Source organism: Syngnathus leptorhynchus, chromosome 9 (genome assembly GCF_054491065.1).
Source record: "Syngnathus leptorhynchus isolate UIUO chromosome 9, UIUO_Slep, whole genome shotgun sequence".
In the NCBI taxonomy this organism is placed as follows: Eukaryota; Metazoa; Chordata; class Actinopteri; order Syngnathiformes; family Syngnathidae; genus Syngnathus; species Syngnathus leptorhynchus.
The window spans coordinates 8,853,546-8,869,449 of record NC_141203.1 but is presented as its reverse complement, the minus strand read 5'-3'; the positions used below and the strand labels follow the sequence as shown (position 1 = coordinate 8,869,449).

Genomic DNA, 15,904 nt, shown 5'->3' with positions numbered 1-15,904 from the left:
CTGCATCCATTTGTGCCCGTCCTCTCCATGTGTGCAACACGGGGCTCCCGCCGGCCTTGTTATATAGTGGAATCCCTCTCTATTGAACAGAGAGCACTGAGTCTGCGTTTAGCTGAACATGGGACAGAGTCGGTCAACACTGGGTTCTAGGGGCCTCCACACAAACGCTGAATAGACCTGTGTTTGTGTACATGTGTGGGCTCTAGGTGTTTGTGCCATAGGTATAGTGGAGGAGAATAAAGAAAGCAGAGGTTGCCAGTAAAGCCAGTGCCTTCCTGTGATGCTGAAACACGGCAGATACCAATGAGGGTCACTGCACTGCCGGGAATTTGGCACCTTATGTATAAAAATGCTGACATTTTTCCACAAATTACAGATGGATTGTTTTGCTCTGATGAACATGTTTAGTATTTATGGTGAATTAAGGTAGCGGGTGTGTGCTGAGTAACATTTAACGTAAATTTGAAGGCAGGTAATTCTAAACACAGACACAGCTGCATTTCAAAGGAGGGGGGGGGGTGTACAATTGTGCAACCCCAGCACTTGGGAATTTTCATCACTTGGGTTGTACAGTTTACAGTTCAATTTAATTAAAGTAAGGTTAATGGTGGAAAATACTTATTTTGGTCAAATTTTTAATCGCAAAATCCTGGCAGGGGTGTGTAGACTTTTTATATCCACTTTATACAGTGAGTATGTTCTTGGACTTATTTTCACTACTAAAAGAACGGTAATCCCTTCAAGATGTTCCGAGAAAGTGCACTCACTCCATGTCATGACGTGATTTGTTTTTTTTTTTTAACCTTGTCAAAAGAAACAGAACCAGAAGTGAAACCCGCCGACTGTTTCAGAACTGCGATCGTGAACTATCACCGTGAAAGCATCGAGTGGTACCTTTGTTAACTTAAGATGGAGCAAAGGTCACATAGGTAGTGGTGTGCAGCCAATGAACTTGAAATGAAAACATTTTGATACTTATGTGAGGTCTCTACTAGTTTTGAACTACGCCGTCATTTCTTTTAAAAAATAAAGACCACCTTTTGTCATCCACTGCAAATTTCAACCGATTATAAATCTTTTAAGAGGTCTTTGGTGTCATTTTTTTTTGATGCAACCAATAGTAAATATGATTGCTTTTTCTCAGCAACATTGTTAATTATCCAGCAACCTTTCTTTCTCACCTGTAAAGCATCTCTAAATTAAAAAGAAATGGTACATTTATTGATCCAAACGCAACAATAATAGGGAAGATAACGTGTTTCCTCCAGGGCTGACATATTTAGAATTTTATCACTTGGTGGCACAGGCAAACAAACACAAACACACAAACACACACACACACACACACACACACACACACAAAAGCCTCCTAGCACCACCTAGCTCTACGGCAGCATCACTGCAGTTAAAATTCTATTTCAATATATTTTAAAATGGAACATTTCGATGCAATTCAATCGAATCTTTTAAATCGAAAACGATTTTCAGATTCGAATCAATTATTGTTACAGCCCTAATGCATCCAATCTATGTAACACTTATTATAGGTACTCTGAAATAAAAAGAAATAATAATCCAGCAGATGTTACCTTGGTTAGTCCGGTGAAAATGTGTTGCTTACACATGTTCAATACATTCGGTGTCAGAAAAGACGATTGGTAATCTGCTATTGTAAACCTCACAAAGACTTCCTCCTCCTAGTGTGTGTAGACCACAGACGGGCATATGGAACAGCATTATGGAGACTCATGTAGCCCAGATGGACACATTCTGTGCAGCTGATCCAAATATTCAACAGAAGGCATCCGAGGGCCCTTTCACACGAGCGAACTCTAGTCCATTTCCTCACACTTGGTCTGGTCCACTTGGAACCACAGCAAATCAACTCTTGGGCACACCAAATCAATCAATTTTGTGTGTAGCTTAACGCGCACTCTGAAAAAAAAAATGGTTTATCTTAATTACACAAAGGTTTAGTCTACATCTCCCAATCCCATTCACAGTCATTTTAGCCAGCATTCCTTTTCTATAGCCTGGCTTTTTTCCTGAGCTCTTATCTCATTCAATTACCTCGCTGCACAACAATGTATGTCTGAGTAGCTTTTGAAGTTGGAATTGCTTTCTGTCATGTGTCACTGATTAGAAAAGGCTCCAACCCAAATGTCGATGACATGTAGTGGAGGCATTTTTGTGCTGCTTTCATGGATTGGAGGCTTTGCCTATACGATACTGGAAGTCTCTTTAGATTACTAGAAGTCTTTCAAGATGAAAAAACATTGAACTTTTTAATGTCTACCATTAGCCAAGTCTGCAGGTTAAGACCGATTGCTACTAGTGGCGAGGAACGAGTGAAGTGTCACCACCAGATTATTATAACGATTATGCGATTATTATGCTAACAAATTTATAGACGTCTTAAATTAGACAAACATTTGACTTGACCAATTTTTATGCCGCTGGGCCAACGACAGTTTGGGCATCACGTTTGTTGTAAATATCGTAAACCCTGCACTCCTGTACACTCACAAAATTGTCATGCCTGTGAAAAATCCAAGATAAAACTTCCCTTAATAAATCCAAAAGATTTTTTCACTCCCTGCTCTAGCTCAACTTCCGTTTTTTTGTTCGCTTCATTCTGCATGATTTGATTGAAGAAGTAATTTCTCACTCCACATCCTGAATCACCTACTCGCATTTGGTCATGCTTTGCCCCCCCACCCCCACCCTACTTCATTCACCGTCTCTTTTACCTTATCTTCTAATGAATTCAATCATGTTTGAGTCACATCTCGGCGTGACCGGTCCTGATACATATGTTGACCTCTAGCAAGAAACCATGGGGGGTTAATTGAGTCAAAGCGTTTACTCTACAGGAGAATGAGCCAGAAAGCCACAGAGATTAAGAGACAGCGGCAATCGGTGCATTAAGAGAGTCCGAATGAGACAAATAGGTGCAATTTGTAAGAGCATATGAGAAGACGAAGCAAGAGAGGGGGCACGCGGAAAAAGGGGTTAATTGCTGGCGTGAATGGAATGTAACACACTGGGAGGCAGGTAATTAAAGAAGCCAGGAGGACACAGTGAAATAAAGTCAAATGTGGGCTTGATGGGCACGATGTGCGTCCGATGGGTACAAGGTGACAGCGACAAGGAGCCAATCAGCAAGCTACGGGAGATTGATTTTAAGTGATGAGGAGAAGGGGTTAACAGGGTGATTGGAATGAAACGGCGTGAGAAGCTGATAGGGTGAAAAGGAAACGGTTAATTATGAGGATAATAAACGATGAAGCCTCTACTCTTCATGGACCTTAACTCTTAATTAAGGAAACACAGCTGCACCTGAGGTCCACCCGTAATTGATGGATGCATGAAATAGGAGCGCCAGTGTGTTTTTGTGCAAATTGTTTTTTATGAAGGAAGCCCACCTCCTCATGGATTTGTCACGCTGATTAATTATTGTAATAAAGTATCTCTAAGTGGGGTTTGTTAAAGATGACAAAGAACCGGTCTTTTATATCGTTAACCCATCTGTCAGTCATGCGACAGGCCTGAAGGGTGGTGAACACGTCATCGAAACACAAAATGATGATGATGTATTTGATGAGGTGAACAAAATACGTGATTGAAGTTTGAAATAGCTGACGGCTTGTTTGGAAGAACAATGCGCCATTGTTATGTGCTCGGTCTTGGTGCGGATCTCTCGATATATTTTTTTTTTTGATGATGAGAATGATGATTCTGTTTTATTATATCACTGGGTTTTAATTCAATTGACTGATCGATCAAATGTCTTAAATGTGTGTTGTATATACTCATGATTGATAGACAAGATAATTAAAAATGATTAATTGTTGAATAAAATGATTAAATTTAATTATTATTTAATATGCAATTATTAAAATAAAAATGCTAAAAAAAAAAGAGTTGATCATATTCATGTTTTTATCCCATACATAAAGACAAAAGGATCCTCTTTAAATTAAACTATTCCAACGTGTGAAAGCAATAAGGCACACCGCTGTCTTGCTCCAAGGTCAATATTATTTTTACAGACTGGCCACTTGACGTGGAGAGCCGAGATGGCAAAGGTGAGTAAGAAACTGTTTGCGCAGCCACATATTGGGCGTGTGACAGAAACCTTAGAGTGTTTGTCTTTCCCGTTCATTCACTTAACTTGAGCAAGCTGACATTACACGAAAGGAAAATAAACAACAACTGGCTGCGAGAGATGGCATCTCGTTTTGTCTAGTAGTCATAGCTTGAGGTGGTCGACATGGACAACGTGTCGTATAGTACCGTATTTTTCGGACTATAAGGCGCACCTCAAAACCTCAAATATTCTCAAAATCCGACAGTGCGCCTTATAGTCCGGTGCACTTTATGTATGAGCCAAATTCCTAAATTTAAACTGGCCCAAAGCATTGTGTTATGAAATCAATCATAAGTGGCCTTCTGAAGACTATGAATCATAAATCAAAAAGACTATGGATCGTTATTTTGTGATTATAAAGTAATTTGTTGTGTCTGAAGTTGAAATAAAAAAGATAAAATGGAGAATGATTTGATTTGAATTAAAAATCTGACATGATGCATTAATGGTGTGCATTATAGTCCGGTGCGCCTTATATAAGGACAAAGTTTTAAAATGGCCCATTCATTGAAGGTGCGCCTTATAATCCGGTGCGCCTTATAGTCCGGAGAATACAGTATTTGAAAATGGCAAAGTGTGCGCCCTTAATTCTAAATATGCGGTAGCGCTCACAGATAATGAGACTACTTTGACAGTATTGAGTAACATTAAGGGTCTGATTTACTCATATCCCAAATGGCGGGCAATGAATTGCTTGTTTGCTGGAACAGGCTGAGTGCTGTTGGTGGGCGTGTTGTCATTTACTGAGATTGCAATCTTTCACTGAGATCTAAGGTGCTAAATTGGGTGTTTACTCAAAACCTACTTACTTGAAAAAAAAAAAAAAAAGAGGGGTTTTGCGCTTTGGGTAGATCTGATAGTTTTCCTCATTGAACATCTTGAATAGGACCGGAAGTGCAAAGCAAAGTTTGATGTGATGGAACTGGAAGCGTAAACCAAAAGAAGACGACAGCGGCAGAGTTTCGGGAGCAAGCTGCGTGGATTGTGAAAGGGGAGCTGGAATGTAAAACAATGTGTCCATTTTGGAATGTCATCGCTCGATAAAAAAGGAGCTGATAGCGAAAACCCTGAGCAAACTAAAGGGGGAGAGCTTCGGTCTGAGGTGCAGCAGGAAGAGAGGCGGTCAAGTAGAAAGAAAAAACAAAAACATCGAAGCCAAATGCAGTAGGAGTGAAATTATAGTGTGAGGAGAGCCATTACGTAAATTATAGCCTGAGCTAGCACCTAGTGGTGGGCATCCTGAGCTACCCAGCTCACTTGTGGAGTGACAGTACTTCACTTAAGACTAGAAAATACAAAAACAACCTACAAGAAATCATTTTATATTCATAAATCTTGAAGACATAAAGTTGAGATACAAAAATATATATAATGAACTTAAATCATGTGATATGTATGTCACAATAGTATGTGCAAATGTATTCATCACTGAATAAAGGGTTTGTGAAAATAAAAAAATAAAAATTGCTAAGGGGATGACAAAAATGTCATGCAAGTTCTTACCTTGTCCTTGTCCTCTACAAGATCACTAAGAATATCATCAGGGTCCAGAATCCCTCCATCGCAGTATTCGACATGGTGTGTCCGAACAACAAATTCCCCTTCCTATGTAACAAAAGGTCAAATACAAGAAAGTCAACAAATACGCAAATTGCATAGAACTATTTTATTCACAAACATTACGGCTTCCAAGTTGCTGTATGAATCATAATGTTACATGATGTTGGATCATGAAATCCGTCTTACGGGGCCAGCTGTCTGTGGTTTTCATAAAACTCCCAAGACAAACAGGGTGGGTCTCAACTATCCACATCACTACTGTTTTACAGTCCCTCTCAGCTGCCATATAAAATAAGGAAGACGTCTGAAATGTTAAATTGGAGTTTAACCGTCACATGAACTCTCTGAATAGCAAAAAGTTGGAAAATGACACTGCAACCGTTACTCATCCTAGCACACGAGACATCTGATCATTCCGCACACAACCCAGACCACGTGGTGATTCGTCATTCATTTATCTCAAACTACAATTAGATAGAGGAAGATGAAATAAAAAATAGACATAGATATAGATAGACATAGATTATTTCTAAACTTAACACATTAAGTTGGAGCTAAAGTTCCAAATACCTGGAGATAATTCTAATACTGTACGTAAATTAGATATGTAGGTATACTTCCAGGCCACTGAAACTGGGCAACGTCTTAGAAAAAAGCTAAGCCGGATAGATAAAAGCCTCTAATAGCACCCAAGCACACAACTTCCTGGTAACACCCCAGAAAAAAAATAAACAAATCTTCCACCCACACGCTCTATATTCATCATTTCTGCTCTTTCAAAAATTGATTTATACTTCTATAAATTCCCAAGTTTTGGTACAGTTCTTCCATGACCTGTCCAATGTCCATGGCTTATTCTATTTTTTCTCACTCTTTACATTTATATAAAAAAGACTAAATATCAGCATTTCAAAAGAGGCAACGGTTGCTTTTCATTCATCGCATAAATTGGAAGAAATCCAAACCAACAGAAACAAGATAACGTTGAAGGAACAATTCCATTGCATTTAAATGTGCAAAAGCAAAGTTGTTTTTTATCTTCCAAGAGGAGAATGGGGTGTTGGCAAAAAAAAAAAAATACTCCAAAGTATGATGAATCACAGAAGCAGATGTCGTGGAAATTGACAAACGACCAGCGAGCTGTCTCAGCGACTCTTTAAAAAATATATCATTTGCATAGCACCGAGAGGGATTAAAAGATGGACATCTACACACAACAACAACATCTGATTTATTCCAGAGAGGAGGGATGAAATTGACAAGAGAAAATACAAATACACAAGATGAAAAGGGCAAAATGGCAAAAAGGTTTACGCTACTTTTTAAATGAGGCTAAATTATGATAAATTACCCTTAAATAAGAACGAACTATTGTTGTACAACAGAGGGAAAAACACAGCAAATTGCTGTCAACACGTGCTCAAAGAATCGTTACATTCACCGAGACAGGGAGAAAACTAGACCCAGAGATTTAATCAATACGAGAGACTGCAACGTCATTAACAGATGCGGGAAAACACACCTGGAGAACGTCCGTCTCTAGGAACATTTACACGAGAGCTCATAGAATAGATCAAGGATGTGATTTCATTTTATTAAAAAAGCCCAAAAAGTAATTAGAGTCTACACTGATAATATAATAACAGAATATTATAAATTATACCGTAAGATTTTAAAATTGTATGAGAATATAATATTACCGCCGTGTCATAAATTATTAAAAAACACCTCCAAGTAAAACGCCAAGTAGTGTTGAGAAGCTTCGTAAATTGAAACCTGGAGGAAATATGATTCAAATATTGCACAAGAGTGTCGTGCTGCTTTTACTTTTTCGTTAGATGTCATTAACGGCAACCCAGGATCTAATTCATTACAGGCCACGTCTTGTGTTGTTTTAGTGCTAATTTGGTGTTTACTTTAACGCAAATGATATTTAGGCAACTGGTGTTGTACCGCTAACGGGTTTTGTTTGTGCTAAAATGAAGTCTGCGCTGGTGAAAGAGAAAGGGTGATAAATAGCACGATGGAGCAAAACACACGGGAGCACTGGGCATGGCGAGATGAAGAGGCTAAAATAGAAATGGGGAAAAGAATGAACACACTACGTGGACGTCTCGCTATCAAGCCAGACTGAGGTCATGCAGACAGACGGCTGGTGTGTTGTGGAAATAACAGCCGGTATAAAAGAGGTCACTGAGAAGATTTGGTTGTTTGATGGGAGGAGCAGCATTGCTGCCCTGAGAGCAGCACTGGGAATCAACAAGAGTCGTAAAGGAATCATTTGCATTTTACACCGACTCACAACTTAAGCGCAAACGAGACACGAGCTCTCCTGTCTGGCACATCGCAATTCAAATCAGATACGCGTTCAATTTTTCATGCGGCAATTATAAAGAGCTGGACCTCTGCGGCTTTGGCAAAATGTGGAAATCATAGGGTCCTTTTACGATGTTGAATATGACAAAGATTTGAATAATTTTAAGGCTTCAGGGGAATGGGAGGGGGTTGTGGACTGGAAATATTCTTAGAGCCATGTTGCTTCATAAAAAACTATTTTCTGTAGTTCATAAAAATCTTTATTATTATAAAACTAACAATAAATGTGATGACTGATGTCATTTCAGACAATTGACCATCTCGTTGGAATGTATGAAATCAATAAACGCTATAAACGTTTAGAATAATTTTAAATAAAAGGAACGAGAATAAGTCAATATGGCTTTGTAATCCTATGATTAAATTGGATTTTTTATTTGTTGCATCATTCAGTGACATCACACCAATAGCAACACCAAAATAACTAAATAAAGTGTATGTCAGCAAGTCATTTTTTAATTACAACCAATGTAAATGAGAAATTTTAGGCGGGAAAATATGCTAACAAAATGGAGGCTGCCATTTTGTGCATGACTTAGCCTTATTTAGCACCATTAGTGACCCTAATTAAACTATATTGCTAGAAATTGCTCACACAATATTTTTGCTGCTGCATTTACTTGGAATAGATGACAATGAGACATATGAGTCAAGGAGAAACATGAGGTGAGTGAACAAACAGCGTCCATCCCGTCCGTCTCCTACGGTCGAAACTACTGCAAGACGCTAAAGTGACTCATTCATCTCTGCTGTCATAAAAAATCTTTTTGGAGATATTTCCTCGCCACAGCGCCACCACTGTGCGCTCGGTCAGTCAAGCCATTCGACGGTGCAGGTAGACCAAACACATGCATCGCATATTTTTAGAATTTATTCAGTCGTTTAAATTCAAACATGATGTTTACACACAAGCATTCTTCCGCTTCACTTTACGTATGCAAATTAAGGGACGAATACATTTTACACTGCGGCTTTAACGCAATTATATCCCGCACCGTTCTAACAAAGTCAGTCTTTCTGTTCGTCTTTTCAATCTAATAACAGCCTGCGAGATTTCATTGCTTTGACAAGAAAAAAACAAGAAGGTGAAGTAACACATGCAACCAGACGCTGCATGCGGAAGTTATTGTGGACAAGGCAGAGGAACTACTGCCAATTACTTCAACAAATGAGGTTAGTGATTTACCGTCCAGTACTAAAAGTATTACTTTCATCTCATTATAGGCATCAGGTTTTAAATTTGAGCAATATTTTATAGAGAACTTACTGGGGATGCATTTATATTTGCATGTATATACACACACACACACACACACACACACACACACACACACACACACACACACATACATATATATATATATATATATATATATATATACATACATACATACTACATATGTACATATACACACATATATTTATATATAAACATATATATATATACATTTTTTTTGATGATTACTGTTTATAGCTAACAATATTTCGAGAAATTCACTTTTCCACAGTATTCCTATTTACTGACACGGGTCGTGAAGAGTTGTGGTCACAAGAGGAACCTGTGTTGTCCTCATTCAAAGAAATAAATGTATTTTGAGTTTCCAAATGAACAGTGGTCAAATGTCATGACTGTATATGCTTCAACTGATATAGTGAGCAAGTTCCGAGTTGACACAAAAGTACCTGTTCCAGCAGTTTTCTGTATCGCTGGGTGGCTTGTTGGATAAGGTCCCTCACGGTCCATCCATCTTTACAAGGAACCACCACACCCGTCTGCCCAAATGTCACTGTCACTTTCATTGTGGGATTCTTCCCCAAGGTTTTGGGTGATGGCAGGAGAGCTGTGTTGTAGCGGATAAAACTGCAGAGTAATAGAACACCTAAAGGAAGCAAAAGCAGAGCAAGGGGAAGGGAAAGTCAGCCAGTTGTGGTGTACATGGAACTTCCAATGCTGAGCAAAATGATCTGAGCTTGTGTGAAAGTTATTGTGAAACTACTTCTGGCAAACACCGGTTGCTGTCGGAAATGGGAACCGTGACTTTTTAAGAAATAGTTTTAATGAAATATTTTAAACCTGTTGCTATTAGCCATGTTTTGATTTGATAAGAGTGCTACATTTCTTGTGTATTTATCACAAACGTGTGTTGGTGAATTTGTGTTGTTTGATTGATGGAATATTTATTTATGTCAATGGGAAAAGGATGATTGGAGTGGTTTGAGTAACAACGGTCACAGAACAAATTAAACTCATTATCCCAAGGAACTGATGTAATGTGGTTGCACAAGTGTGCACACCCTTGCATAAATGGGATGGGGCTCCGTTCAGGATTAGCCAATCAAATTCAAACTTATGTTAAACAGCAAATACCATCTGCTACATTGAATTAACTGTTTGGAATTTCTTCCTTGTCTCAAGCCAAGTTTCAAATAATGAAAAACAGCCCCATAGATGCTGTATACAATCATGTTGCACTGTTAAGCAATTTTATTCGCGACAATCATCCCTTTGGAAATATTGGCCAAAGAGATCAAAGTTGCATTGCTTTTTTTATTTTTTACAACAAAATGGGTGCTTCGACTTACTAAAGTTAAAAAAAAACACAGCTGCACTCGGACTGTACTTGCACACTTCAATGTCCAAAAATCACATTTTAAACATTCACATATTGCTTGATAGAAGACAATGCATCTCAGTTACTTTTTGCACATTTGCACCAATGCGCACCAATGCGCTTGCACAATACTGTCCCGCGTTGTGCGCCGTTGCCCTGGCAGATGTTGGTATCATCTGCTGTCGGTTATTAGCTTTGTAACGTCACTGCAAACTAGCAGCGCTAACGTAACGCGCCCTGCAAACGCGGCAATCCGTTACAAGCACCAAACGTATATGTCGAGCTGTCACTCTCCCAGTCGAGGGATCGCATGGGAAAGTTGGGAGTTTTGCATCATTTCAGAACTTTCCCATCCGATCGAGGAGCCCGATTCCTGAGCTAGCTCTTTTAGCTACCTTAGCAGAACTTTGCAGGGAGCCGTGCAGTCGCTCAGGCATCATTCCACAAGTTTTGCACCCCTTCTCATGTTTCCTTTCTTCAGGCCCTCGGTGTGACATCTACTTGATCGCCGAGCGTCACTTGATGACACGTAGTTTTGACATCGGGTGAACTTTAAGTGATGTTTTATAAAGAGGTAAACACTTAGGGAAAAGTTTTGGAGAATTCCTTCAAAAGCGTCGCTCCTGCTGCCCAGTTCCTGACCAGCTTCCACAGCAGACTGCCTACTACTTTATTAAAGGGACAGTACACAATGCATCTGCAATGAGCTTTGATGCACGATTATGATAAATGTTACCTAATTGATTGGTCAACTCGTAATTTTGCATTTGTCCCATCCAAAGTAATGAAGCTTCCAACTGTCATGTCAACCTTGCAAGTCCTTCTGAAATAACCCCCTGTTAATCATCTCATACTGTCACTTCACCCACATTAAACCATTAAAGCCAACCCAAAATATCGATTTAACATAACATCATAGCCAGTTTGACGGAGCTTCAAAGATGAAACCCTTCCTTGCGAGGCGGAGCCCGCCTTTATAATTAGCAGTGCAAATGTATGCATGTGTATATGTCTACTACTAATTGATTTGGGCTAGGTTTAGTTTCTGGGTCATTGAATTCCATTGCTTCTAATGAAACACAAGGGAGACGGCCCGCAATACACATATGCATAATTTACCTCATTCTTTGATTAAAATTAGAAAATTACAAGTACACTTGAATAATGATTTAAGATGTGAATATTTGGGAATGTTTTGATGAACTGAAGAAAGTTTCTCTGTGTGCAGCACGCTTGTTTATTCTTTCTCTCATACTTAATGGTGTTTTTTTATGACAAGCATAATTCCATATGCATTCAAACCCCGTGTAACAAAATGGTCAGCCATACACTCTTCCTTGCCATTGCCTCTCCACATGAAAAAGTCCCCATTGTCAGCAGTATCGAGCAAATGTGCATGTTCCCTGCTGGTGGGCCTGATCCATCAAGACCTCGACAAATAAATCAGTGCGTCGGGAAGGACATGCTATGCACAGTGGGAGAGCGGAAAATTGACCAATGCAGGCAGGACTCATGGATGGGAAAATCACAGTCTCTGACTACAGATGGTTGGTTAAACCAGCCATCCATTTTATATAGCGCCTGTCTTCAATCGGGTCTCGAGTTGAGATGGAGCTTTTCCCAGATGAATTTTGGCCTGCCGTTACGACAGCCAATCACAGGGCACATACAATCAGACAACCTCAAGCAATAAAATACACAATTAGACCAGAGCTGAGATTCAAATCTAAAATCTCCCGACGGTGAGGCAGACGTGCTAACCACTACTCCACCGTGTTGCTTGCTTGCCCAGAAAATATATATTGATTTCCTGCTGATGGTAAAGCGCAACAGGTACAAGCCAATTAACTTGTGCGGGGAGGGGCATGTTAAAACAATCCACACTAGTGTGCCAACATATTCCAGGTCCCTAAAAGATTTTTCCAAAAGCCTGCAGAGGGGTGTGGTGATGAGCGGGGCCATGTGTCGGTCACAGAAATAGACGCGTCGATACCATCTCAGCGGGGAGATTTGATCAGTCACACTCCAAAATCGCCAGTGCCACATTTGCACCAATTGGTCGGCTGTTTTGGGACTCTCATGCTAATTGAAGCAACCAAACTACAGTGGTGCTTATTATATTTTATAAAAACATATTGTAGGAATTAAAGAGCTCATGCATCATGATTAATTCATTAGGGCTCCTTCTGGTGTGGAGTCTTTCACTGATACCGATACCAAGTACTGATACAGCTAATATTTTTTTATACATAAAATTCTCCTAAAAATCAATGACAGATTATTTGAAACCAAATGAAATAAATTGAATTTCTAATTTCTACCTTCTAATTAAAAAAACAATTTCAAAAAATTAAACCCTCTAGTAAAACAGCTATAAGTGGGGGACCGATACTGTTATCCGATACCGTGAAATAAGGCACCGGATACCAGGTATCGGTACTCATTCATTGCTAATTATTACCATTTCAGTGCACATCATATTTGACACATGATGTGGTATGATTTTGAGCGATTCTCAGTTGTATCTATTACAGTTTAAGCTTCATTAAAAATTGTAATAATCTATATTCATTGATCGCTACAGTGTGTTAATTAATTGGCACAAAGCGTGGTGACTCTACAGCAACAAAATAACATTTCCAGATGATCTTTTACACACTTGATAACACCTTTTAACAAGCAATCTGAAAATGTAACAGTCTGAGGCTAGCGGAACTTGATTCTTTGTTAGAAACACCATGAATGTTATTTTTCCAACGGGAGAAAGGCACATGGAAATATCAGGCTGTTATTAATTAACAGGTGTTATCTGAATGAAATACAAAACACCTTTGAAGCAGCAGATGCACGCACTTGTGAACCTAAGCAAAGAGTTTTTTCTTGTCTCCGTCTCTCGTTCACACCTCCAGCTAATGGCTCAATTAACACACTGTCATATCAGAAAATGTGAATAAACCCACCTGACTACAAGGAGAAAAGTGAAGTGAAAGAAAATAATTGATACCATTCGCAGAGAAGTACTTTGAAAGCTAGTAATTATGTGTGTATAACAGGCATGGAATTCATCTGACAGTTTCGGAAACTTAATAGATGCACAGCGTGAGTGTTTGCGTGTGTGTATTTCATCATTTCAGGGATGATATCCGTATTCACCTGCGACACCTGCTTTGGTGATGAAAAAAACAAAACTCTCTTTGTACACCTGTGTGAAGAAGAGCGTTTATTATCTTGTGCTCTTATTATTATTATTCTGTTACAATAAAACAAAACTCAGTGAGCACATTCAACTTGAAACGGGCAAGTTTTATACACGTTAGCCAAAACACTGAAATAGTCTTAGGCCATATCCGATCTAGCCACTCCAAAATCTATCAGTCGCTCTACACAGAGGATAAAGAATCGATGCCAGTAAGTATGTTTCATTGTCGGTCTACCTGTGTTGTTCCACTATTTGTGTTCAAATCTTCATCGCTGTAAAAGATATTTATTGAACAATCTAGGTCGTCGTCAGTCATGTATTAGCATTTAAGTTGAAATGAAACAATCCAATATGATTATATCCTCCAATTGTGATTCATTGTTTTCAATGTATTCATTTCGCTCGTGACATAATTATACAATACAGAATATATTTTACCATCATAGGCACAATGCATATGCTGCTACATGTCGTGATCCACAGCCCTGCAATGAGTTTTCATTTATCAAAGTGGTCTGGATATGTTAGTTGCTCTTTTCTACCAATGCGATATCAGCACCGAAGGGCATCGGTGAAACTGATTTTAAATAAACAACGCCGACCCGTGTTGCGTGTAATGGAGAAACACGACAGAGCACAACAATGTGATTGATTGATTGACGTGTTGTTTTGGGATTGACAGCACAGACGAGTAAGCCGTGGTGTGTTTTTTATATATATATATATTCATCTATTGTGTAATTTGTTGATCCAGGCAAAATTCTTAAATGTCACCACAAATCAATATAGTATGTTATATTTTCCACTTCAGCCGAGTGAAAATTGAATGTGAGCTGGGTGGTTTTGGAAGCAGTCTTACAAAGAAATGAATTGCAGACTGGTAGACCCGCCAAGTTCATGGCCTCTATCTCCTTCCTCTCTCTTTTACAGAAAAAGTGACATTTTCAATGCCTGAAGCAATTTAATCCCCGCTCTATTCTATGAAAATGCCTGTAAATGAGGGTCTGCGAAATTAAGAAGCTATACCAACCCTTAGACAATGCGTTGATCTCTCCCCCTCGGGTCCGTCCTTTCCCTCTCTGATACAAAATATGGGATATTATCAATGCATGAAACTATTTAATCTTTTCCCCATCGCTCCCTGTTCTCATATGAAAGCCTCTGTAAATTAATGTTTCCGAAATTTAGCAAGAGATCATTCTTTTTTTTTTCTTCTTCTGAGGTCGGTCACGCTCTCTTTTTCTCCCCGCATCTCTGAACGGTCCATTTGTCAGAGGTCAGACTCGTTACCGATCACATTCCGAAAACGGGAATTACATTCCGTCTGGCAAGCGGCGCCTATTACCGCATGTAAATTCATTAATGGAAAAAACTAACACCCACTCAAGTCTTATACTGTGAACCCCCAACCAACGCATGCACACTTTTAGGTCTCTTGCCATCATTTCTGAGAATAACTTTGCTGTTTTATTGATCTTTTTCACAGCAGTCGGTTTTGACACACCAAAACAAAAGGGCAGATTCTATCATTCGAAAATCCGAGATCGTGCATTTATACGCCTTCAAAACACAAATGTAAAAGATATTTGGGTTGGACTCAATAGTATGTTATTTTGTCATGATGAAAACACAAAAATAAAAATAATTCCAAAGGCTTTTGCACAATACCGTATAACTTTGCGTAATGCTCATTTCTCCGAAAATATGCTACTCTTATAATCCGAACTCAATAACATACCTTTCAAATAGTCACTTTACAAATCCTAATACGAGTTAGCAATAAAAAAATATATATTTGAGGAGTTGCAAAACCCAATCCTGAGACGACCAGCAGACTTTGAGAGATAAGAAATAGAGAGTAAGGAAGAAAATCCAACAAGGAAATAGAGAGGATAGACGAGACGGAGAATATGCTGTGAGGGTTAAGAAATAGAGAGAAACCCAGAGCAGCTTAAAGAACAAGGCAAATAATAAAAGACGAGTTTATAGCAGACTGACTACCACTGA

General features: G+C 39.0%; 1 protein-coding gene across 4 annotated transcripts in view; it reads right to left on the bottom strand.

Annotated features, from left to right (window-relative positions):
* The window catches only part of pard3bb (par-3 family cell polarity regulator beta b), a 73,945-nt gene extending 62,577 nt beyond the window's left edge, over positions 1 to 11,368 (bottom strand). For all 4 annotated transcript variants that reach the window (XM_085920181.1, XM_085920183.1, XM_085920182.1 and 1 more), the window contains exons 1-3: positions 11,094 to 11,368; positions 9,770 to 9,966; positions 5,654 to 5,755 (exon numbers count right to left, since the gene is read on the bottom strand). In XM_085920181.1, coding sequence (XP_085776307.1) covers positions 5,654 to 5,755; positions 9,770 to 9,886 — 219 coding nt within the window. In that variant the 5' untranslated portion in view covers positions 9,887 to 9,966; positions 11,094 to 11,368. The remainder of the gene's footprint in view (positions 1 to 5,653; positions 5,756 to 9,769; positions 9,967 to 11,093) is intronic.
* Positions 11,369 to 15,904: the final 4,536 nt, after the last annotated feature.